This window comes from Erithacus rubecula (genome assembly GCF_903797595.1).
Source record: "Erithacus rubecula genome assembly, chromosome: 10".
Taxonomy (NCBI): Eukaryota; Metazoa; Chordata; class Aves; order Passeriformes; family Muscicapidae; genus Erithacus; species Erithacus rubecula.
In genome coordinates, this window is record NC_136662.1 from 13,178,762 (window position 1) to 13,204,765 (window position 26,004).

Consider the following 26,004-nt stretch of genomic DNA (forward strand, 5'->3'; position numbering starts at 1 on the left):
TTTGATAAAGCCATTTTTAGACTGGAAACTTTTTTCATTCCTACACTGAAAGGAGATTGTCTGGCAAAGCAAAATGCCTATCACTAATTGAATCCAATTAGAACATGACAATAAACTGCTGCATAAGAAGTGGGTATGCAGAACTTCATTACAACCTATAATCTGAACAATTGTATGTTCATCTATACAACTACTGAAATGTAGGGAGACAGTGCATATTTGGTTAGCAAAATGCAGTGCTCAATTTAACATAAAGGCTGATTTGCAGATGAAAGAATTTTTATAATTACTAATCAAACTGAATTAGACTATTCTCTGGAAAGCAATTAAAGGAAAAAAATATAAGGCAAGGTTAAAAGCAAGTCAGAATGTATGTCCCTACTTTGTGCCAATCCACCTTGGTGCAGCTTAGAATCTCAGCATACTGGCAACTTGCCTTAAGTTTTCAGAGGTGACTAAATGCACAAGACATTCAACACGTCTGAGCTCCACTGATGTTGGGAACAGAATCACATGGTTTATGCTTCACATTTGGTTTTAGTTATTCAAATAACATGCATTACACCTGCATCAGTTCACAATAAGTTTATTTCATGTGAAGAAAAGCTTTGCCATTAATGAAAAATTTCAGTAGAAAACAGTACCTCCTGCTTTCAATCTAGATTACTCAAAAGTAGAAGCTTGTATTAGTGAAAACTTCAGTAGAAACAAATCTGTAGGAAACGTTCTTGGCACATGAAGTAAAAGCTTTAAACACATTAAGTTTGAATAGAGTATTGACCGTGCAACCATGCTGGCAGAAAAGCCAGTTTTTAATGGCTGGTATTTGTCCCTCAAGACAATAACATGGAAGACACATAAACCTGCTTACATAATGTTAATTGTATATAAATATGTTGTTGCCATAATTGACAGTCTCTATTCAGGCCAACCTTTTAGTTTAGCAGTTCTAAATAAGTAATAGGCACTTTGCCTTTCTGATTTCCCCTTTCACCCATCAGCCAGTCTGAATCCATGCCAGGGATACTGTACACTGTTATCACCTACAAAAAAGAGAAACACGTTGTTATAAACTTTGTTTGCAGGGAAGAGAGTTCATATCTGTCTTCATGTGATTTCCAGTGTCTTGGAATTGAGATTAACCAGGTTAAACAGAGCATTTAATATGAGCATCCGTGGGACATAGTCTAATGCTCAAAAAAATTATTTCACTGGTCCATGGAAAGGAATAGACATGTCATATTTTAAAGTACTTTTTTTCTGTTGGAACTCTATTCATTACTGTTTATTTTCTATTATGCTTTATCTTTAAATCTAGTGTATCTATCCTTAGCCTTAACAGGCAATCTAAAAGAAACTTCTGAGGAGTGCATGATAGAAAGACAGATGGTGTTGTGCTACATCTTTACAGAAAATCTGAGCCCACAGATTCTAAGTCACTCTAGATAAGAAAAAAGTCAAATAAAAATACTGAAGTAATGAACATTTAAAAACCCAAAAATCCTGACTTCTTTTTTTTTTTATTTTCTTCTTCAGTATTAAGCTACATTCACTTTACCAGGTGGAACTCTGTTCCAGCACTGTGCTTCATCATCTATCTCCATCTGCTTTGTACAGACTCTCTGACTTATGACTGCATCTGAACTGGAACAGGAATAAACACAGCACAACCTTCACCATCAAAGCAAGAAGTAGTTGTATTTTCATATCCTTCCTAAATTGCAATATTCAATGTTTTGAAAGACTAATCATATTGATAACAGTGCTAAAGGTGTGCTGGAAAGTAGAAAGCAGAACTGCATCTTGACTATCTTGCAAATGTTCTTGCAAGCTGAGATGGTGTCACAGATGTTGACCCTCACTACAGAATATTAGGATATATAGGCACAGGACAATGCTCCAAGGGTATTATTGAAATTTAATTTAAAAAATCAACTACACAGACTTTTTGATGTAGCATTATTTGAACTGGCTACTCACAAGCATTCCCATTTTACTTTCAAGTGATTAAGGTGCATAGAAAATCTTACCTCATCTGCAAGTAGAGATAATTCACTGCTGTTTGCAGCATCATAATCATAGAGAACTCTTGCTTTTCTGCTGCCACTTGATGACTTCAGTTCACTGAGGCCTGAAGTAACCATTGAATTGCTTACTGAAGGCAATGAAGCAGAGGCTGAGGCCAAGACTGAGGGAGAAGAAACACTCTGCACAGGAGTTGTGGAAGCCTGATTGTTGTTAGAGAGGAAAGTAGATGGAAAGCTGTGAGAGAAGAATAAAAAAAGATTTCTGAGTGAATCTATTTTACACAGGGCATTATACATGTTCCCATGCCTAAATTAGCATTCTTATTTTTATCAGCAATAAACACCAGTAGACAGCAGTATGAGAACAGAACTGAGATACAAAGATACTTGTTCCTGATAAGCAGCATAAATCAAATCAAGGTAATTTAAAAGAAATACTGCCACCTTAAAAAACCCTGGATATTTGTCTCTTAAAGGCAAAACCAAAAAAGCACTGTTGGTCAAACTTAATTCAGACTGTACTTTGTTAAACATTTCTTTTGACAGCTCTGCCAGGAAAAGTAGCCTCCACCTCCTCCTGCTCATTCCTCAATTATGTGGTTACACAAAAGATTGTGCTGACGAACCAGATCAGGGAAATATAATACAACTTAAAACCACAGCCTCCCTCTGAAAGCAAGCAAAATCACACAACTATTTCTGCAATCTAAATCAGTTCATTGATTCAGCTAACTTCATGCTGTAAAGCAAAAAATATTTTTTGCACTAAAAATTAACTTATGTCAACTTAAGCTCCTCATTTCTAGGTCAGGCTGCTACTTGCTCAGTGCCAGCTGTAGTGCTTGCCAGGCGCTCCCATGAAGTCAATTAAACTCATTAACCTGACTGAAAAAGAGGGGAAAAAAAGTCTATAATCTCCTACTTAGTTAATGAGCTCAGTCACAAAAACTGTTATGAGTGACAGAGCAGATACAAGGGAAAGCATAAAATAACATGACTGAAAAATGGAAGGAGCAAAAAGGAGAGCAAAGCAGCAAGAGATTTTGGGGCAGTAGAGTAGGAGGAATGGGCCAGCAACGATGAGCTCTGAGAATGTCTCATGTCACTCTGTCCTACATTCTGGGATGCAGTTCCATGGCAGACTAAACTCACTCCTTTATCAGCTGATGTAACAATTTCTTGACCCTTTGCTGCCTTATTTGGTTCTAGCATCCATCTCAATTCTACCTTAAGAGTAGGTCAATAAATTTTTTAAAAGTCACAGAGCTGAGCAGTAAAAAAGGGCCAGCAACTAGGAGTTAGACTGAGTCATAATGACCTGGAACTATAGCTGCATTTCCCTCCATTCTTTTGACCAGTGAATTCCTACATGAATTTCCCTCATCAGTCCTTCTACACAGATGTTTTTTCATTAACATCTGGGATATGGGCATATTACCTCTCTACTCCTTTTTGCCTGCTCTTTTGACATAGGGAAGATCTATCTATGCCACACATGCGGACCCATGAGAAAATAGCTCATCTCATCTCTTCCCACCTCTGCTCCCCAGTCAGATTCTTTCTGAAGGTGCAGTTCAGTGGCAAATCTACCTGTGTAAATCCAGATCAGTATAACCACATCTACAGCATTACTGGTGCTCATTTGATCAAAAGAGGAGCTGTTTTATGGAGCTGATGCAGGTAAAAACTAAACTCAACAATGCAGCAACTATTATTGGTTCATGTGACAATAATGGAAACAATGCAGCCTATGTCTGCAACAGCAGCAGCAGTCCTGCACACAAGGTTCCAGGTTCACACTATACTTAGCCTGTTAAATGCACAGTGCCACCAAACAGGATGGACCCATTCCTTTACCCCTTTTTTGCACAAATGTCCATTTGAGTCAGATCTAGCAATCTGCTGCTTTTAATTCAATAGTCTGAACTAACCAAAAATCAGGAAGGTTGCTAACTTTCCATGAGAATAGCTTTTAAAACATGTTCACCTTGCAGCCACAATTGTATCTGACTGAAAGGAAAGAGCAGTATAACATGAAGGACACCACTAGCCCCTTGACAGACCAAAATGCATGGCAAAATTGGGAAGACTTTCAGGAAACTGTTCTGAATTTAGGTAGCAGCTTACTACTACTGTGCAAAGGAGGAAGTCCCACTTCCCCCTCTGGTTTACATTGATCCCATTTGACCATAAAGAGCTGGTTAACTCACCAACAAGACAGTGCAACTCCACCAATTTTTTTTTCTTCATTTGCTAGATTAGTTTTTCAAACTAGTTCATCATGTTCCCTGAACAAATCAGACAAGAACAACAAAAGGAACCAAAACCAGACCCCACATTTCTGTAGGTACAACTCAGCTGTGCCTCATGATGTATTTATTACTTGATTAGCTGGCATTCAACCAGAGTAATTTAATTTTAAATGACAATCAGCTGTTTCTCAATATTGCTAAATGACTGTTTAATATACTGCTAAACCTGTTCTCAGTTAACACAGTAATTACCTGTAAGTCATTCTGCTCAGTTCAAAGGGTCACTGGTTTGTATAGTCAGTGGAACAGAAAGCCAAAACTTTATAACCACTCTGTCAATCAGTGGGGCATTAAGTCTCACTCCTTTTGCAAAGCCATATGTAAGGCACTTTACTGGAAGGTTTCAGCTCTACAGAGGTTGTCTGGTTCAGGGGTTTTTATTTTGAATGCTTGAGTAACAGGAATTTCACAGCTTGTAGAGTAAAATACTAGGAATAGATAACCTGAAAAAAAATTATGCCACAGCTTACATTTGTCTGTCAGGGAAGCTGAGAAACTTCAGAGCAAAAGCAGTTATCAGGAAGAAAAAAAAACAGCCAGAGCACCAGAATATTTGAAATGCATTTGTTTAGTTCATTCTAAGTAACTGAAAATAAAAAAGGGAGACTTGATTTAAAGAATCAATCCAGCCTCACAGGAGGGGAAGGCAGTAGAGAGATAAGCAGCTGGTGCTGCCTTGAAGAGAAACATCCATAAAAACATGTCTATTTATCTAAAGAGAATTGAGTACAAGTTTTCCCCCCACCTGTTGGGAAGGTACACCCACCTTCCTTACAGCTGTCTCTGGAGTGTACATGAGGAAGATCAATGCTCAGCTTTGGAACCAGGAATAGGTTTACACCCCAGATTCTGACCCAGGTAAAACATAATATGCATCTCCTCTGAGAACCAGGTTTCTGTTTCAAGTAACAAACTGATCTCACTTGGAGTCTGAATGCCTCTGGTGAATCAACAGCCTCAGAAGGAAACTCAGCCCTTCACAGTTCTTGGCTTTCATAAGAGAATATTGCACAATACTGTTCTTAGATGTGTGAAAAGCTGTGTAACTCAGCACTATGTGTTAACCAACACAGCACTGGCAGACACAAACAAAATCTGGCTGAGCTGCCCAAGTTGTTTATTTGGTCTGTTGATGCCCACATAACCTCAGGAGCACAGAACACAAACCCTACTCACCTGCTTCTTTAATGCAAGGGCTACACACCACATCCCTATAAATGGAGACACTGCCAAAGCAAGGAGCACAGCCTGAGACCCTGTCCCAGTGCTCTCTGTTATACTTCAGTGGCATTTCCTTCTACAAGGAAGAAAATACACACCCAAAACTCTATACCCTAACTATTTTAGTTAGAAACTTCATTTCACTGTTACAGGTATTTAGAATTTTGCAAAGCTTCTGTGCTTTTGGTCTTCTACCAGTCATAGTAATTTTATTAAAAATACTAATCAGATCACAGCCACATCCATCTCTTTTCCTAAAGGCACTATTTTCTTCAAATACACTTTTTAAATACCTGGTGGCAGTTTACACAAATTTTAAACAAAAACTGCAGTTCCTGGACAAGCTATAAATCCTAAAACAGAATTTAAGGAGGAACACATTCTTCTTTAGAATAAGGTATTACATTTAAGGCTTTCAGTATGATAAACATGCTAGGATAAGAGCACACATTTAAAAATATCCTCTCAAAACAGTTATGTAACTGTATTTCCTTTAATTCCTAGGTTGTTTTTCTGTAATACCGTAAATGTTTGTTTTCAAGCTTTCAATTCCACAAGGTGTATTTATGTGCTGCCACATTTTATAGTTGAATATCTGGAATGTATTGAATGGGGATGTAACTTCAAAGATGTAGCTTTTTTTTTTTTAGACTGAAGTTTTAAATACTTTAAACTACAGTTTAGTAGTTTAAAGTCTGTCTCAAGATTAAAAAAAAGGTCTTTAAACTACACATTTAAACAAACTGAGGAAATCAAACACCACAGGAAGTTGCAAGTCAGGAAAAGGATGAGACTCAAGAACACTTTTGTTTTTATTTCCTTGTCAGAGAAAACATAAACAGAGATACCTCAGAGACAGTTACCTAGAACAGACACTACAGTAAAATTCTAAGTATAGACAATTCTTCAGAGTGCATACACTCATGTAAATAACATGAACTGTGTAACTCTAAGAAAGGGTGATTTGTGAAGAATTAGAATAAAGAATCTTTATTAACAATAAGAATGTAGATCTCTCTACATTCCCACTAATCATCCCAAAAGGATTAAGAGCACAAATTAATGTCAGTTTCTTCTCTTGCTTTAAAAATGCTAAAACTATGAAACAGTAAAACAAGACAAACTTGCTCATTCCACTGTGTGTGCTCTGGATAATAGACAGAATGAAGTAATTTCTCCCTATACAGTATCTATGCTGGCAACTCAGCTAAGAGTGGAGAACAGGCCTTCATCAGAAAATCAGACAATGACCTGTACCAAATTAAGGAGCAACAGGAATTTATTGGAAGTATAAAAACTTCTCCCACATTGCACAGTGTTTAGTAGCATGAAGCATAAGACAAGTGAATGATTACTAATAAATCTCTAGAAATTCCTTTTTGTCACATTAAATGAGGCTACCAAGAGCTCACCTTCCTCAATTACACAATATATAAAATCTCAGTAGGTCAACTCTCAAAAAGCATTAGTGCTGTGTGTAGGCTTAGGGAAGTAGTTGCACTGGGTAATTACATATCAATTACCTAAGAACAGATACATTTTCTTTCAGTCCAGCATGTCTGTGTGTTTATCACTATTATATCAATATAAAATTTCCTACTATTCATAATCATTTATTATACTTTTTCCTGAAATTTATAGAGTATTACTACCTTCCAAGTTGTTTCTGGAGATCCAACATATACTGGTAACATTGTGCATAATAGGTCATCTGGGCCTCAACAAAGTCATTCAGACAGCGGAGATGATGTGCCTGTAACACAGCAAAGAAATCCAGGGTTCAGTCTAACAGGGCACCATCTGCATTGGAAAGAGCAGGCACCTCCTCAGGTGCCAATAGGGATAAACACCAGATAGGCAAAGTGCCTGCACTTACTGGGTAAACAGGATAAAATGGCAGAAAAAATAATATACTTGAGTAAACATTTTTGTGGTTTCAACACTCAATTGATCTGATGAATGGCAAGCTGAGTATAAAGAATGAAAATGAAAGCTCTTGCATTCTGAAGGTTAATGGAAAAGTAAAGTTAAATTCAGAGGATATTACATTAGAATTAAAACATAACCTTTGTGGTTTGATGCTTTAATGCACTGAAGTGAAACCTCACAGACCACAGTTCCCAAGTGGGGCTATTTTTAGAAGGTGCTCTGACAGTGACTTTCCCCCTGGACACCTTTTGGGTACTCACATGTGTGCTGCTGATTCCTTCCAGCAGCAGCCTGGTAATCTCTGCTTGACGGTCAAACTCACTCTGAGTAATTCTCACCTCCTGTTCAGACTAGAAGTAAGAATGCACATCAGGTACTGGTACAGTGCTCTGTGCCCCTGCCCACTGCAGCAGTCCCACTTGGTGCAGCACTGCTCATACAGGACATGAATCACAAGCCAGGTGTTTGAAATGAGCTTTTTCTTTGCAGATCTTTACCAGGTAAAAAGTAATTGCATTCTGGGTTCAGAAATGTTGAGGTACTGTGTACACAGCAAGCAGATTTATTATCAGACACCTACTACATATGCAAAATAAAGGCATTTCTTTGCCAGCAGTACCACCCCACCTCTCCCAGTAACAAACCAAGAGTTGATTGGCACAACCATATCTGCATCAGGGGTTTGGTTAGCATACCAGTGGCAGCCAAGAATAATGGAATTTTCTTCTATACATCAACTTAACAGGTCTCTGATGAAATAATTCAGGGTATTTTTTGCCAGGTAATTGCACAGCAATCAGCTATAAATAAATATTTGATGTGAAGTTTTACCAGAATGTCTCATCATTTCATGTCTTATACTGACCACCAAACTACAACTATTACTGGAGCTTGTAATCAAGGAGTCTTTGAAAATAAATAAGTCTGAACTATACAAAACATTTCAACACTTGGTGCTACAGTTAGAGTAAAATTTCTATTAAAATTATGTAATACAAGTTTCGTATTTCAAGAATTCAAATTTATTCCGTTACATATAGCTCCCAACAATTTTTAAATAAGTTATCATTGTCACTAGTTTTAAATTACTTCAGTCTAGCACAGACAAAATTAGTTCAGAATACTTTTGGGGGGAGGGGGGGGAAAGAAAAAAAGGAACACTAAACACACATATACAGAATAAATGCTCTAAGATTGATTGTTTCAACACAGAATGCCCTCAGCCTAGAATCTGGATTAATTTGCCTCAATGCTTATAGTCATTTAGTGTCTTATTTCTAAAAACAAACCCAAGGGCAAAAATCTTCATTAAGTTCAAGATGCAGCAAATACTATTCTCAACAAAGAAGGAAAGATATTTTCAGGAAAATTAATGAGGTGGTACCAGTAAAGCACTGGTTTCAAAAGCATTTCATGTGTTTTCAAACATTCTGCTCTTGCATTCAGCTAATGTTAATCAGTATGAAAAGCCACATGGATCCTCAGAAAACAGCACAGAAGAATGATTTTCTAAGAAATATTTTTCCATCTGAAGTCACTGCAGCTGCAAGGGCTTACACAGTAATTAAACAGTGCAGAAGTACCTAGAGACAATTGTGTGCTTCTTACTCAAAACTGAGATAGCAGTGTTTGTATCAAGTTTCAAACTAATTAGGTCTTCAAAGTTTGTTGAGGAAAGAATCTTTGCTTGGAATTTTCTGATTAAATTTGAATTAGTGTCAGTTAAATCCATCTGTCAGTCTTTGGGAGAAATGTAAGAACAAACAGATGAAAAAAGCTAATCTGATAGCCAAGAGGGGAAGAAATGTAACATCTTAATTTTCTTTAAAAAAAAAACATCAAAGCAATAAGTAAATAATTTATCTGGAGAGAAATACTTTTGTCTCTCACTTCTCTGAAGTCAGCAGTTGTAATATGTTTCTGTCTCCCTGTCAGGTAAATAATTACAGGAGAACAAGAACTTACAAGAAGGGGACATATACATTAGAATAATTATATTTGTTTCAACAACATTCTAGCAAATCAACTACTTTCTGTAAAAAAAAAAAAAAAACAGGTAATGTGGTAACACATATTGACTTAGCCTGTACAGAGTGACTTAAAATGTATTTACAAAAGCCCAATGTACTGGTTTTAGAGATGTACATGAACTGAATTATGTGATGATGTCTTTGATCAGTTTTGCCCATCCCTATTTTGCTAGGTAAATAGTAGCAGGACAGTGTATCTACTCTACACCTTGTGGTAAAGGTGAAAACCAGGTGAATTTTAATCTGGGAAGTTTATGGCCTGGTCACCTTTGTTTCTAAACAGTGAAGAGCTCAAAAATACAAGACTAAACTTCCTAGCTGCAGTTGAATTGTGTTTTTAGGATCATTAAAAGGCCTCACTAGGTATGTCTCATGAAGACCCCTCAAAATGGCACCTGCTCTGCAACCAAAGAATATGACACCCCAGGTTTTGAATCTGAGTATTCATATGCAAATAATCTCCCCAGATTTCACACAGGAGTACAGGACCTCTTAGAAGTACTGTGCAATCCTGCAGCAAAGGGACAATGCCCATAAAAGCATATGAAATAAAATCACTTTCTTAATGCTCTTTTACTAGACATGCTTCTAGTAAAACACTGGTAGTGGATATATAGCTGCACCTGGTATTTAATATTCCTTCTGAGATGCAGAGTTAGAGGAAGCTAAGCTGAAGAAAGTTTGGCATTGTCACCATGCACATCTTTTATTCTAACCAGAAATATACAACCCTTTGAGACACAGATAACTGGATGGTCTGAAACCTTTGCTGGGAAGCTTATATTTAAATTGAAGACATTTCTGAATCTCCTCCTCTGACTCTCAAATACAGAAGGACAGATTGCCTTTAGAAATGTGGATGGATTACTGCTCTATTAGCTGTACATAATGTTATAGTTTGTTCTCAATAGTCTCTGCTATTTATATACTAAACAAAAAAGGAGATGTTGAATTAAATAATTTATTACAAGAGCTAAAGTTTTTTGTCTTCTTTATGCTATGGTTAAGCACTTTGGAAAGAAGAAATACTACAACACATAATCTGTTAAATTTCACTACCCTTAACATTGCTTGCCCTTGTCTCTGAAAAGCAAATAGCTTCAAGATTAGTTTTCATTACAGCAATATTCTTTCCCTGCCATTTTCCCCAATATAGGACCAGCAGACAGGTTTCCTGCTTTCAAATGTCACTTTACTTAATTAATAAAATAGTTCTCAAGCTTTGGGATCAAAATTGAACTCACCTTCCTTTTACAGTTAACCCTCCTTTTACTTTAAATGCCTCCTTCCCTCTGAACTCACACTCATCCTCACCTGTGCAGGTGTGTCCTCACACAATTATGATGTACACCATAACTCAAAGTAAGTAGGAAGAGCAATTCCCACAACTCCCAAGACTTCACTTGAAGCTGCATATCCCAGCTTCTCCCTACAGGTCCCACAGCTGCCTAGCTAATTCCCATTAAAAACCATAGTCCAAAGCCCCTGCTATCCTTCTCTTGACCTAATTTTAATTACCCCTCCTCTACAGAAATGTGCTAACAGGGAAGGAAGGATTTCTTAGTGCATCTCCTCAGAGCCTGCTGCCAATACTGGTTTCCCAGAGCCAGTGAGGCTAAGAACAGCTTTTCTCAAGGCATCACAGCAGCTACTGCCTAACATTCCATTAGCTCCTCTGAGTTTGTCTCTGGGCAAAGGATGGCATGACAGACAAGGCTAATGCTAAGCTTACAAACTAGCTTCCAGGGCTGCTGAAGATCTAGTGACACTGGGGAGAAAGGTGAGATATTCCATGTTCTGAGTAAAACTTGAAGATCAGTGTTTTCAGAAGAGTTTAGAATTCTAGACCCAAATATTTCCGAGAATTTTCAAATAAGCTTGTTTGTAACAAGACACCATACCAGTAAATTTTCAGAGAAGTCCTGCAGTTGTCAATTGTATCTTGCCCCATGAGAATCATATGGTAGTGGAACTAAGTGACAGCCAGAAACAGCTTACTACAAAACAAGCCTGGGGCATTGTTTCACCACTAAAACCTAAAAGGCCCTGGAGGGGCCCAGTGTATTCTGATGTAATGCATCAGGCTGCCAGCATCAGACTGAAATCAACAACATGTAATATCATTTATTACAGACCAGCACAAGTTATGATTGCAGAATTCTGCAATTTTAAAATTGTTTACTTACTTTTGTCACTTCCTCAGCCCATATCTAGTCAGCATTAAGAGTGGGGGAGGCAAAAATAAAAACATACAGACTTAAGACATCAGTGGTACTCCATTACAGTATGTAATCACACTTTGGCTTTTAAGTACTTTTCTGTCCCCAGAACTTTACAGGGATTTGAGGAGTGCTACAAGTCAGTTGCCCAGAGCCTTTCATATACAATGAATCTATTATGAATATGGACAGCATTACATCTATGAAATAAGTTAGATACTGAAGAGAATGTGATGACTTGTAGAACTCAGAAATTGCAAGAATCTACTTAAAACAAGCTATTACAACACAAGACATAACTACTCTAAAAAATGACATGAATCAGACAAACTAAATTACCTTAGGAGGAATTTAAGCTACCTTAATGTGTTATAATGGAAAACTATGGAAAGCTATTCTCATTTTCACACTAAAACAGATAAATGCTTTCTCTTGCTAATTTCATTACCAGTTTTCTATTTTGCACTTTGACTGAAACCTAAATTTAATTAAAAATGCTACAGAGGTATCTCAAGTTGAGTATTAAGAGTAGCAGCAAGCAGCACAGCAAATTTATAGAACTGCAAGGGATTTAGACTAAAAGTTAATTACTTCAGCTTGCTCTTTCAATTCCCTCTTGCAATGTGGCTCTTCTTTAACCTTCATCTCCTGCCATTTTAAGATGACACAATCAGGGGTAGGAAGAAATGTGTATAAAGGTTGTAGGAGAAAACTGTAACAAATAAGTTTATTTGCTCCTTTTTAATCTGATCACAGCTGAGAAATCTGAACACTAAATTGAGATGAGACCCAATATGCTGTGCAGATCCAAACCCCAACCAAAACAGGCTGGACAGAACAGTCTATGTTGTACACAACTAATTAATCCCTTTCTCTTCCACTTTCACAACTATGGTGCTAAAACCAGATGCACTAGGGAGTCGTAGCAACAAGTTTAGGATACATGCTAACTCTTAAGTTAAGCCATTAACTTCTGTGACATTGTTCAGTTGCAGTTCTTTGTAACACACTGCTTGAAGGGAATAATTTCTACGTATTCGGGGCTACTTCACATAATGCACATGTAATCATATTAAGAAGATAGGAAAAGTTAATAATTCCTTCCCTCCAATAGTTGAAACTAATTTCAGAAGTGAAAAAGTAACTCCTTTGTACCCTAAGTTTACGTTCATAAAATCACATAAATTAGGCTATAATACTGCATATTTCAATTTATCAGAAATAACCTGATAAAAGTAACATCCAATGCTGTACTGACATAAGTGTATTTAGTGCATTACACCAATTCATTTTAGAATGGAAAAACATCTGAAACAAGACCAAAATGAGCTGGATAGCAAGAGGAAACATTTGACAGGAAAATGAATGAACACAGGAGGCCAACAAACCTTTAGCCATTTTACATGCAGCAAGTTGAGCATGTAAGAGACATTTACCATAATGTTATTCTCTTCAGGCTGAGAGGTGTTTAGTTGCTTAAGTGTATAGATAAAAAACAAAAGCAAGTTACAACAATGTGAATATAGCATGTAAAGAGATTATCAGCACAAGGCACTGCAAGTTTAAGCTAAGACTGTGAAGTGAATATAGATAAATAAAGCAGTTTCAATTTTGATTTTAAACACTGAACTAAGCTGTTTCAGTTGTACAGTAAGCACAGGAAAACAATTCTGAAATGATTTCTCCAATTATAAAAATATGTAATCACATATAGATAAAATTTATTACTTTAACTTGTCACAGAAAATAGTAAAGCATAATCTGCACTGTACCTCAATACACACTTTACTAACCTATCAGTCCAGCCCTTCTTCCTTCATAAATAAGGGAGCCAGCAGAATGTGACCCATTTGCATCACACCTACATCCAGGTTAGTTTTCACTTCTATATTGCAGAGGATAAAGAAGAGCTGCAATTTTGTTATTTCTGCTGGAATTCTACAATCTGATACTTCTTAAGCATGCACACTGCTGTCAAACTGTAATTAACATTAAAGTACAGGCAAAATAGCGAAGAGGTTTAGAGTTTCATGCTCTTCCAGCACTAAATTATGTGCATAAAACTGCATACTTTCTGTATGAATACTCAGGATCAAGAAGTAGTAGCAATTGGCACCAAGCTCTGAATGATTGCATTGGTGATGGAATTAAAACTTCAGTATAATATATATACATATATAATTTTAATAACAGGCTCAAGGGGAACAATTCCTAATGGTCTTTGCACTGCTTTAGAAAATAAGATACATACCTGCTACTACACCACAAATGAAATTAATAATAAAAACACTTTTTTTTTAACTTAACTCCGAACAAAGTCAAGCAAAGGAATAGTTTACTATCCAATGCTCCTTTATCCATTGCTTCTAAATTGAACTATTTGGTGTCCATTGTTAGTCTTACAGATTAAGAAAGCTTGACAAATAGAGAAGTTTTTGCATAGAATTTACATAAGAGAAAATGCATGCATAGACTTAAAAATACAGATGGCTTAAATACAGAGGGACAGTGTGCATGACATGGGCTGACACACAAGGGCAGATCTGTCAGGTAGAGATTATGTTGGTTTTTAGATGGACCACGATCCCAAAGATGCAACACACTTCAAAGCTCAAGATGATGTCTCTCAGATCCTTCAGGAAAAACAGCCACTTGGAAAAGCCAGCAGAACCTGACTGTCCTTCTGCCTCTCCATCATGTACACTGTCCCTGTGTATTTGAATTGTCTGGATTTCTTAATTTGTGTGACCCTTACTGCATTAACCCTTATAGCAGATATCATTGTCTATCATTAGCTGTTAACCTTTAGGAATGCAATCAAAATATAGCTATGAAAATATTGTAAATATACCCTGAAGAAACTACACACAGTCAACAGTCCATTCCTGCACTATGGGCATTTTAAGAGTTTAAAAAGCAGTAACTTTTTTCAATTTAAGCTCCTTGAATAAGCATTTTTTGAGAGAATCAGAATGGTTATGTCATGTGAGTTGAAGAGTCTCACCTGTGTTTGGTGGTGTAAAATAGCAATACATAAAGAGAAGCCACAAATATTTTTGACATAGGCAAGTTAAGTACAGATAGGTTCATCAGTTGAAAGCAATTATACACACACTTCAACATGTGCAGAGATTCAAGTATTTGTATTTACACCCATATTGGTAGGTTGTATCAATAAATTTTTGCCAGAATAGGCTCATCTACTACAAATCAAGAAGAGAATAAGGCAAACTTGATGGAATATTAAAAGTAGAAGACTAACACCTTGATCAGTAACTCACTTCTGTTTCCTTGTGTCCCACTAAGGCATTTCTTACAAAAGTACCTAGAAAAACAACCAGGGTAAGAAGCCAGGACTGGAAACATAACCAAGCAGTCAAGTCGATAAATATGTTTTAATAAGTCTGAAAGTTATGGACCAACTGAAAAAACTCTACTTACTGCAGCTCGAGCTTCAGCAACTTTTGCCTTCTTCAGTCTGGTTTTTGCAGCATCCAAATCCAGTCTTTTATTTTGTAACAGTTTACGTTCTTTCTGAAAGTGAGTCAGGTTAGTCTGTGAGAATGGGTACACACACTCTCAAGCAGAAGACTGTCTACTTGGAAATGCTTTTAATGAAGTATCATGTACAAAAAAAGTTCTTCAGTTGAAGAGAGAATCAGAATTAGATCCTAATTATTCTCACACAGTTTATACTCAATATGCATACTTCTCTTAGAACAATAGTTACCAAACAAGTGTTTTCATCATTACTTTGTTTTTATCTTGGGAAAAAACTACTATATTTTCAAGACTGACAGTTACAATTGACGTGAAATTCTGAAAAATGTACAATTCAACTTACAGTAATAGTTTTGTAGTCTCCTTCAATAAAGTTTCTTAGGGGAGTGAGAAAGTTTATAGCAGAAGTTTGAATTAGTTCTCTGTCTGCTGCCCCAATTCGCTTTTGTGTTTCTCCACATTTAATGAGTGCATTTCCTGCAAGGGAAAAATACGTTAATCATATTTTTCAGGCAGGAGGTTAACAAAACAGGTTGCTACAGTCAGGAAAGTTTAGGCCAGCAGTATGAAAAAAAAAAAAACCCAATGCCATGAAAAGGGCCTTCAAAAGAAAGCAAAAAAATGTGCAACAAACTCAGACACCCCCCCACCACCCAACAAAAACCATTCCAAACCCAAAACCAAAAAAAAAAAAAAAAAAAAACAAAAAAAAAAAACCAAACAAATGCCCCACACCAAAATAAACAACCACACAAACAACAAGCCAAACCATTTTTATTATGAAAAATCGCAGGCTGAGGCAAGATCTCAATGAGACCACATTGTAGAAATGGCACTAATAATGGCAACTCCACAGTGAACACCTACTTCAGAACTGGATATCATACCTACTTATTTTAATCCAACAACTTCCTCTCCTATATAACATTCTTAAGACAGGAATAGCTGGTAGGAAGGAAAAAGCTTATTAAGATATTGGAAAAGAATGTGCTTTTCCTCGCCCCCATCTACTCAAACTTCTAAATATGCATTTGTACATTAACTGAGCAATACTTTGAAATTTAGTTGCAAGTATTGGAACTGAAATTTGTATATTAAAAGCAACTTCAACAGCCTGACACTGCCTAGTTAGAAAGGACACTAAGTTTTCAGAAAACTAAGACTTTATGACATTACATGAAATCCTAACTGTGTATCTATATGCAAACATTTTATCTTATTTGCCTGAATTCAAAAAATGCTGCAACTCAAGGGACTGTGTGCCTCTAAGTGCAACTTTGTTGGATGTTAAAAAGTAAGACCTGTGGCTGATGATCAGAAGGAAGGCCACAGATAGATAAAATCACACAAGTCAGAGGAACAAAGCTTGTCATTACAGATTTTGGCATAAGAATTTAATGAAACATTTACTTTCATTTAATTGGGTTTTCCTTTTTTGAAAAGGAACATCATTATTTGCAGATATAAAGGAACTGATTCTTCACAGAACAAATTTTCCCTCCCACAGTAATTTTGAAGAAAGACTTCAAGAGAGTGAACTATCAGACTTTGCATACACAACATATACAGACACCTGCATTTTTCAGTTGTTTAAATTGAATTAACAGCTGAATTTGTATCGGCAACTTTAAGAGTTGTAGAGAACAACAGACTGAGACTTTTAAATTAACAGCAGTGTAAAAATATTAGAGGTAATACCCCCAACCATCCTGTTACAGGTATATAAATTTTCTAGAGGAGGAATAACATCTAGACTGTGTTCCACACTGCTATCCTTATTATAAATTAAGGAAAGCAGGAACACTGTACAGTTAGAGAAGTTTCTTACTACAGAAGTCAATTTCAGGTAACATTTTCACTCCAAACAACTAATAAAATCAGTAAAGACTATCATATATGCAGATGTGTTCCTTTAACAGGGAAACTAAATTCCAAAAGTAGTTGCTCTGGCAAGATAATTATCTATCCATGAAGATGGATACCATCCCAACAACAAGTTCATTTCCAGATTTGGACAGAAACCTCATCATTGATCTCCCAATGCTCAGTTATATAGCAAGTCAACTCAAACTGATATACATGTTATTAAACTGCTTTATCTAGAGGAAGACAAGAAATATAATTTTATATTGTTAAAAAGCCTGTATCTGTATTTTTTCACTTCTTACCATAGGCTGTTCCTGGGCCAAATTCATTGCCAGCATCAATCATGTACTGGCCTAGTAACTCTGGATTATTCATGCGACTCGGTGCTTTGCGGTCCAGCTTCTCATAGACAAATTCTTCTATTCTGGCATCTAAAAATATTTATTTGACACAATTACTGTCATTCAAAGCACAAGTTAGGAAGAGAAACAAACAAAGAAGAAACAGGAACACAAAAAAAGAATTTCAATATCCAGCCATTAAACTCAACATTAAGTGAACAATGTTAAGCTGGAGATCCTGTTCTTGTAAACTGACCATGTTCCATGTTTGCTGTGCCATGTTCAAGTGTTCCCTAAAGCCATCTGAAAAAGTGAAAATTTATACTTTTTTTCTCCATTAGCATAGTTATACAGCTTTTCAGAATTTTGATCAGAAGTCTTCTCAGTAAGAGAAGACAGAACACTTCTCCTTAAAAAAAAAAAAAACAGTATTTTGTTACTCCTCCAGAAAAAAGGTGAAAATTGTTCACTACAATTAGCAGTGGGAAGTTTGACAACTACTCTAATTTCCCTATTAAGACAGTCTGAAAGTTCAACAGCCCCAGAAATTATATCTTCTTTCCCATGCCCCATGCTCCCTAGAAACACTCTGAAAGAAATCATTAAAAGTAATTAGAAAATGTTTCACTTTGTGTTTCTCTATTTTATTAGTCTGAGCAATAAAATGATCAGAAAAACCTGCTGAGACTATGTGAGCATTACTACCCATCTATCATAGTACTAAGCCACAGGGAGCTTTTAGGTGGAAAGGCATCACACACCTGAACAGGGACTCTGTACTTGAAAAAGCAAACTCCTCTGATAAAATACCTGTTTTCTCTGACCAACTGCTTTCATTTCCCACCTAGCTGGCTTTATTTACAGTACAGACAACTACAAAGAAGCTGTCCAGTGAACAAACCTGCCACTTTAACTGCTCCTGTTAATTAGACAAGTTTTAACAGCAGTGGACTAAATAACTACTCTCTCATGAAGGTCACAAAAATTAATCTAAGACAGACCATTAGGGGTACTAGTGCATTCCCCAGGAACAAGAGTGAATCAAAAATAATTAAAAGTGATTTGTTGTTCTTTTTTACTCAAGCCATAATATATATTTTTTACTAGATCACAAAAGAACTGGAAAGTAATCTAAAATTATTGGACTATTACACAGGCATGATCTATAGGTGCAATTATGAATGGGACTGAAAGTGATTTTTCCTCCCCCAGACAGAGTCACTCCATTAACAACCACCAAAAGCAGCTCTCTGCAGCATGTGACCCTTTTCCCAAGTAGGCCAGCTAACAGCTGAAGTTACATTCAAAAAGATCATTGCTCAATACTGAGTATTTTTAGCCATCAGAAAATGGATTGGTGAGCAGAACTGAGACACTACCATATATCATCCTTCTACTGAAACTTCTTTATACATTTCCACTAGCCTCCAGCCAGTGCTTCAATATTTGAAGCTTACAAGTTTCAGAAAAAGTCCAAGAGATATTACAAATACTGAATTAAATGAAAAAGACAACTATTTCCTCTGGCATTGACAAAAGCAGAAATTTGAGATAGAATATTCTGCAAGTTCTACTAAACCTTTCCCACATTATTAGTTGGTTTATTTTTGAAATACTGTTTTTATGGAACTAAAAGATGCAACACGCTTCCAAAGTAATATTTCAAACATCTCTGTAATAAAGAATTTATCTACTTAGAGAAGTGTTAGCAGTGTATGATTTACCTTTAGTAATAAGTCCTAGCTCAGTATGTCATCACAAGGAGAGCATTTATGTTTTCAGTGCAGAGGTAGTAGCAGTTTTATAAAATTATCATTTCAGCAAACCTAAAGGAGGTTTAGATTTTTTCAGTGAAGTTTACCCACTGACTAGATACCAGGTCTTGACTTAAAATCTAGATCTATACACTAAGCAAATTCCTATAGCTCCAAACTCTAGCACAACTGTAGGATGAGTCTGAAATTGATCCCTTCAACATTACTACTCATGGCAGCAATTTCAGAAACAAGTAAAATTAACATACAATAAAACTTCATTTCTTCTGCCTGTGTTTTTTTCCTGTTACTGCTATAGTAAGAGACTCAACAATGATTAAATCATATTTGACCTTTTTCTATTGCTTACGTAGGGTGCTAATTCTTCAGTAATAGAATTGTTAAAGACAGGTATTTTAGTTAATCTTGCCTGCTTCAAACTGATTTGTATTGTGCAGAGAGTTTAAATAATGAAACAGTAATGAAGTTTCTTGAGCCACAGTATCTACCCCACGAAAAACTTTAAGAGTTCTTACAACTATCCAAGATATCTGCAATTAGAATTGGAAATTCAATTAAATAGTAAACAATTCAAAAAACCAATCTGAGACTGAGCAGAGTATAGAACCAGTATGAGAGTTTAAAAAGCTCTGTATAAAGTTTTCTCCATTTGAAAGGTTCAGGAAGTACCAGCAATTGGCAGTGTCTCCAATTCTTACCAGCTCTTCAAAATGTACTTTCCATAACTGCAGCCTTCAAATTTTAAAACTGCTGTATTTAGTCATTACTTATGAAATAGCTATTGCAGTAAATATTTACACTGGCATATCTATTAATTCAAAAGTTGAAAACAAAAACCTGAAGGACTCCTTACTTGGATTTGGCTGCAATAATACTTCTGTTTGCTTCATTATTTTTTCTGTCCACAATTTAGTGCATTCTGCTTTGCTGAGAAGGTTCTCCAGATGAGCATCCAGTTCAGTCTTCTCTGCCTGACCAAGCTTTTCTTCTGTGAACTGCAAGTTAGTCAGGTTAAAAATATTCAGTTCATAGAAATAATTTTCCAGGACAAATTTAAAATAGTCACTTATATTAGTTTGAAGATTTTGTTTTTAAAGATATAACTATTCCCCAGTCATCACTAAAAATCTAAGGACAAATTTGAAAGCTATTAAGTTCACCAACACATCCATACTATCAGTAAAAAAAGGGGGCAGGAGGACATTAATCAGACAAAGATGCAAAAGATAATTTATAACATTATGAAGAAATTCTCTGCTAAACTTGGTACTGAGAATTCCCACATGAAGCATTTTGTCCAATTTTGGACAGTGTGCTTTAAAACATTAACCAAAATGAAAGTCCAGAGGTAATTAATTAAAAGATTACTTCAATCTTGTATATTTTGTAATTGTTTGTCAATTATCCTCATGTAAAACCTGAAGACAAAACAGATTGCCATTGCAGCTACCTTGAATATATTTAAAAATATGTCCTGTCCAGAGAAAACAGGACAAAAATAGGGAGTTTAAACTTCAATAAGAAGATTTAAATTAAAATTAGACATTAAAGCTTCTAACGACAAGGATTAAAAGCTGTAACAAACTTTCTTGGAATGTTGTAAAATATACATCTTTGGGGGTGGGGAGTGTTTTGCTTTTCACAATAGGACATGTCAGTGTCCAATAAATACTTTAGAATCCTGGAACACCTCACAGAAACAGTAAGATGACCTCTGCTATTCTCACCCAAGCCGTGATTCCAGTGACCATGAAGTACAATTTCCCTTCATTTAGCTAAATAAATCCATCAGATGATTCATTTCACTTGATCCAAAACTCATGCCACGTCTTACTAATCTCCAAGCAGTTTGTTTTTCAATCCCAGACAGGGAGAAGCTCCACATTTCCCACCAGGAACCAAGCACAGCCGGAAGGGAGGGCTCTGCCTGCCTCTCCCAGAGCAGTAGTTCCTCCCAACATGATGACCTCATCCCTTGACAGCACACTGCTCAAAGTCAGGCATTCTCAGGAGAATCTAACTTATGATGTAAGTCACTAACAAATTTACCAATTAGGAACTTGATGGGACTGGAAGAATTCTGATTGTCCAATTTCATCCTTAACAAGTTTTTTGGCGGCCAGTAAGAAACAAAATACAATAGAAGCAAATTGCATTGTCCAAGTTAGTTTTAATTTCCGTCACATGTAAATTAACCAACTTTGATAGCATGCACATCTTGATAAATGCTTCTGGCATTTGCAGTTCTACATAAAAGCAAACTGCAGTCATGAGAAAGTTCAGCTGCCATATAGGGAAGAAGGTAAATTATTCATGGCTGTACCACTACTGCTGTTTAAAAGGCTTTTAAAACTATGCCCGGTGTTCTCAAAAACCTCACAGACTTTTACAATACAGTAAAAACAGGTCTGGAAGTATTTTTTTACTAATTACAGACTAGAGTATTTGTATATAAAATTATTAATATTTCCGATATTTCCATAAATCTCTCAGGAGTGTGAAGATTGCTTAGTGAAGACCACGACGTTAGATTTCACATACACATTTAAATGAAATCACAAGGTCCCATCACAAAATTTTACAAGGAAGGGTGAAACTGCATGACTTTTTTTTTCCCTTGTCCAACAAGAAAACAAAGTGGAGGTTGGTAAGGAAGAATCAGTCTGGGAAGCATATAGATGGGGAAGAAGCCAGGAGTAGTGGGGGAAGCATGGAAATGCCTCCATCATAAAGAGAAACCACAATGACTGCTTTAAGTTCATTTAAATTGGAACAATATTTTTTGATGAGTTTGCATTTTCAGAGCTCTGCTGTGCTGCTGATCATTGGTTCTGCTTGAATATTGAGATTTAAGGCAATACATCTGACTGGGTCAGACCAGATAACAATGCTTACCACATTCCAAACCTGACTATGACTCAGTGAGAACTCGTAAGAAACCAAAGTGGATTACTATATACTGCTTGGATGCCCATCTCCATACGGGAAATCTGTTCAAGTTTGATTATATAAGGAAAGGAGACAAGCGCTACGGAACAAAAGACAGCTATAGTGCCCTTACTGCGAAGAAAGGGGAAAACCAAATAGGAAACAATGGGCTATCAAACAAGCTTAAAAACGATACTAAAGGTAAAACAAACCAAACAGCCTAAGCACAAGCATATCGGACTTTCATGTGTCACATCAGAGCTCGACTTTTACCGATCAGGCAGCGATATGAACACGCTTCCATCAGCCAGTAAAATTCAGATGCTCATTTCAGGCGAGACACACCTTTGTCCCTCGCACGCACAAAGTCCGTGTGTCCCGGCGGCTGATGCCTGCGCACCTCGTGCCCCCAGTGCCGGCGCCTTCTCCCCTCTGTGCCCGTCCGACCTTGGTCTGTCTCAGCCCCGCCAGCCCCCCGCCCGGCGAGCCGCCGCCCCTCCCTGCCCAGCCCGCGGCCGGAGGAGCCTTCCCGCTGCAGCCCATCGCCGCCCGGCCCGGCCAGCGCTCCGGCCTCGCCCCCCGGCACAGCCGGGCCCGGCGCTCCTCCGAGCGGGCAGCCCGCGGCGGGCCCGGCCCCTCCCGGCCCCCGGGGCGGAGCCGAGCGCCCCGGCCAGCGGCCAGCGCCCAGCGGCCAGCGCCGGGCCCGGCGGCGGCCCAGCGGAGCCACCCGCGGCCTCCGCCCCGGCAGAGCCCCGTCCCGGCGAGGCCCCGGCAGGGGCGGGCGGTCCGTACCTGCACGGCGCGGCTCAGGAAGGTGCCCGCGTCAGCCGCCAGCTTCTTCACATTGAAATCCATGATGTTCATCTTGGGCGGGGGCGCTGACTCAGCCCGGACACCCGCGGCGGCGGCGGCCGCTCCGGCCCGTCCCTGTGGGAGCCGCCGGGGGCGGTGCCGGGCCGGGCCCGGCCGCAGCGGATTGGCGGGGCCGCGGCGTCAGCCCAGGGCCCGGATCGGCCGGATGAGCGGCGCCGGCGGCCGCCCCGCCCCGCCCCGCTCTGCCCCGGCCCCGCCCCGCCCCGGCCCGCTCTGCCCCGGCCCCGCCCCGCCCCGCTCTGCCCCGGCCCCGCCCCGCCCCGGCCCGCTCTGCCCCGGCCCCGCCCCGCTCCGGCCCCGCCCCGCTCCGGCCCCGCTCTGCCCCGGCCCCGCCCGGCCCCGCTCTGCCCCGCCTCGCCCCGGCCCCGCTCTGCCCCGCCTCGCTCTGCCCCGGCCCCGCCCCGCTCCGGCCCCGCTCTGCCCCGGCCCCGCCCCGCCCCGGTCCCTCCCCGCTCCGGCCCCGCTCTGCCCCGGCCCCGCCCCGCTCCGGCCCCGCCCCGCTCCGGCCCCGCTCTGCCCCGGCCCCGCCCGGCCCCGCTCTGCCCCGGCCCCGCCCCGCTCCGGCCCCGCTCTGGCCCCGCTCTGGCCCCGCTCTGCCCCGGCCCCGCCCCGCTCCGGCCCCGCTCTGCCCCGGCCCCGCCCCGCTCCGGCCCCGCTCTGGCCCCGCTCTGGCCCCGCTCTGCCCCGGCCCCGCCCCGCTCCGGCCCCGCTCTGCCCCGGCCCCGCCCCGCTCCGGCCCCGCTCTGGCCCCGCTCTGGCCCCGCTCTGCCCCGGCCCCGCCCCGTTCCGGCCCCGCTCTGCCCCGCTCCGGCCCCGCCCCGCTCCGGCCCCGCCCCGCTCCGGCCCCGCTCTGGCCCCGCTCTGCCCCGGCCCCGCCCCGCTCCGGCCCCGCTCCGGCCCCGCCCCGCTCCGGCCCCGCTCTGCCCCGGCCCTGCCCCGACCCCGCCCCGCCCTGCCCCGCTCTGCCCCGCCCCGGCCCAGCCCCGCTCTGCCCCGGCCCCGCCCCGCCCCGGCCCCGCTCTGCCCCGGTCCGTCTCCTGCCCCGGCGCGCCCCGTGCCGGCGTGAGGGGACGGCGGGCGGGGTGGGCTGGCAGGGTTGGCTGTGGTGCCCCGGCAGAATTTTCACCCCGGACAGCCGCGGGCATTATCGGCGGCCCCAATGCTGCTGCTGCGGCTGCTGCGGGGCCGGGTCACTACATGTTTTTTTTTTTTAAATATTTGGGTAAACATCTACTAGGATGCAAATAGGCATCAGCACCAAAAAATCACAAAGAGTTTTTGAAAACCTTGAGTACAGTAGCAAAATCCAATAGTAGCAATCAAGCAAATTAGGAGAAAATAGTCGCTACTTTTAATAATTTCCATTATTTTACCATGTGTCATCATGATTTTTGAATGTTCAAGAAGAAAGGACCTTTGACAAGTCCAGGAATTAGAAATATTTACATTGTGGCATCATTGGCTACAACTTAACACACCCAGCTTGCAAATTATCCTGGTTGTTCGGTTAAGTAATTTATTTCATAATCCAAATAGTAAGTAATGTGTGGCTGAATTTGATAAAGTCAGAGGAAATCCTATGGCATTATGACAAGAGGTGTATTCCAGAGAAGGGAAATAACTAACAATCAAAGTAATCTTGCTTACATTCTGGTCAGATTCCAGGAATTAAAACCAAAACAAAACCCAGGCTGTGCAAAGTTCCTATTGTACCTTTTATAAGAACAGGGCCTGAAAGCTATTGTGCGTATGTGTTTCCTTTTCTTGAATCAATTCACCTTTTTCAGCTTGTATTGTCTTGCTTATACATGGGTAAAAGTGTTTGCATATAAGAGGTTTCCCTTTCCTAAAATTAGTGTTACTGGTATATAGAAGTCCCACAGGTCTCTCTTTCAAGGCCCAGTACTATATTGCCTCATGAAAACCAATTACAGTCATGTAAGTGCTGATTATAATTAACTGTGATACCAATTTGGCATATGTGAAAAGACATCAACATCAAAACTTTTAAGTTTGAATCTACAGATACAATAATTTCACTTCATAACTTCCATTGGTGCCAAGTTCCAGCAGTGCATGTTGATGGATTTCCACAGAAAGATGCCCAGCCACTGAAAGCAGTGGTGCCTGAGCTTGCAGCAGAAGTGATGTACCCCAGTAATGCCCTGACTGTGTGTATTTTCAGGCTGGAATGCACAGCCATCAAGCCAGTCCAACTCTTCCCAAATCAGCATGCTGCTAGTTCCCTGAAGCTTGCAGCTGCTGCCGCCCCTGACATGTGAGCCTCGCCTGCCAGAGAGGAAACTGCTGCTTTCTGTTACATTGTCTGACTTCCTTGGTATTGCTTTTCCATCAGAAAATGGCTGGATGTAAGAGGAACAAGACTCCCAACCTTTAAGACCCCGTGGGTTAGAGTGATGTTGTATGGTTTGGAAAACCTACTTTTAGTTGCTGCTTTTCTGAGGAGCCCCAGAGTGGTAGTACTTCTTAGGAGAATGCCTTCAGTAGCCACTATTTCCACCACTAGCAGATGGGCTGCTTGGCATGTGTGGGGCACAGGATCTGGTGTTTCAGTTCTCACTTTTAACATCCTTCCCCTTTTTATGAGTCAAGCACTCAGAATGTGAGTGAGAGGGAGAAAGTAACACTTCATCTGGTGATTACTACATTTATTCAAGAGGAGGACCTTTTATACTGCATTATATATTTAATATAAAACTCTAGTTCAGGTAATTTTTTTTTCATTTTGTCTTTAATGTAATATGTGTAAATAAATTCATTTAATGGATCACAACCTGGAACTCCATGCTTTCTAAAATCCACAGTATTTTATTGCTCTTAAAACACTACTGAATTTCTCCCTTTCTTGACGTTCTCTTCCTTTATGTGCTGTAGGCCTACTACATACTGTTCAGGTCAAACTCTGGAAATTTTTTGGCATCCTATAAATGCCTTCATAAGTCAGTTTAAATCCTGTGAAAA

The 26,004-nt window shown here is 39.7% G+C and overlaps 1 protein-coding gene across 3 annotated transcripts; it reads right to left on the reverse strand.

Moving 5' to 3' along the window:
• Positions 1–570: 570 nt before the first annotated feature.
• SH3GLB1 (SH3 domain containing GRB2 like, endophilin B1) lies at positions 571–23,134 on the reverse strand. Of its 3 annotated transcripts, none has more exons than XM_079313441.1 (10): positions 22,942–23,134; positions 20,075–20,216; positions 17,408–17,536; positions 15,583–15,716; positions 15,180–15,272; positions 13,175–13,213; positions 7,750–7,839; positions 7,213–7,313; positions 2,031–2,262; positions 571–1,043 (listed from the first exon to the last, which is right to left on the reverse strand). In XM_079313441.1, exons 1-10 carry the CDS (start codon positions 23,011–23,013, stop codon positions 936–938), a joined length of 1,140 nt encoding a protein of 379 aa, XP_079169567.1. In that variant the 5' UTR covers positions 23,014–23,134; the 3' UTR covers positions 571–935. The 3 variants fall into 3 exon arrangements, with proteins under 3 accessions (XP_079169567.1, XP_079169569.1, XP_079169568.1); XM_079313443.1 differs by lacking the exon at positions 22,942–23,134 and adding an exon at positions 22,495–22,613; XM_079313442.1 differs by lacking the exon at positions 13,175–13,213 and having other exon boundaries at positions 22,942–23,132.
• Positions 23,135–26,004: the final 2,870 nt, after the last annotated feature.

What these genes read in the sequence shown, in the direction of transcription:
- SH3GLB1 (XM_079313441.1), bottom strand. Translation starts at nt 23,013, where the DNA reads ATGAACATCATGGATTTCAATGTGAAGAAGCTGGCGGCTGACGCGGGC. An exon ending in TCCTGAGCCGCGCCGTGCAG is followed by an intron (nt 20,217 to 22,941) that starts GTACGGACCGCC and finishes ACTAACTTGCAG; the next exon opens with TTCACAGAAGAAAAGCTTGG. An exon ending in CTCCAGAAACAACTTGGAAG is followed by an intron (nt 2,263 to 7,212) that starts GTAGTAATACTC and finishes CTTCTCTCACAG; the next exon opens with CTTTCCATCTACTTTCCTCT.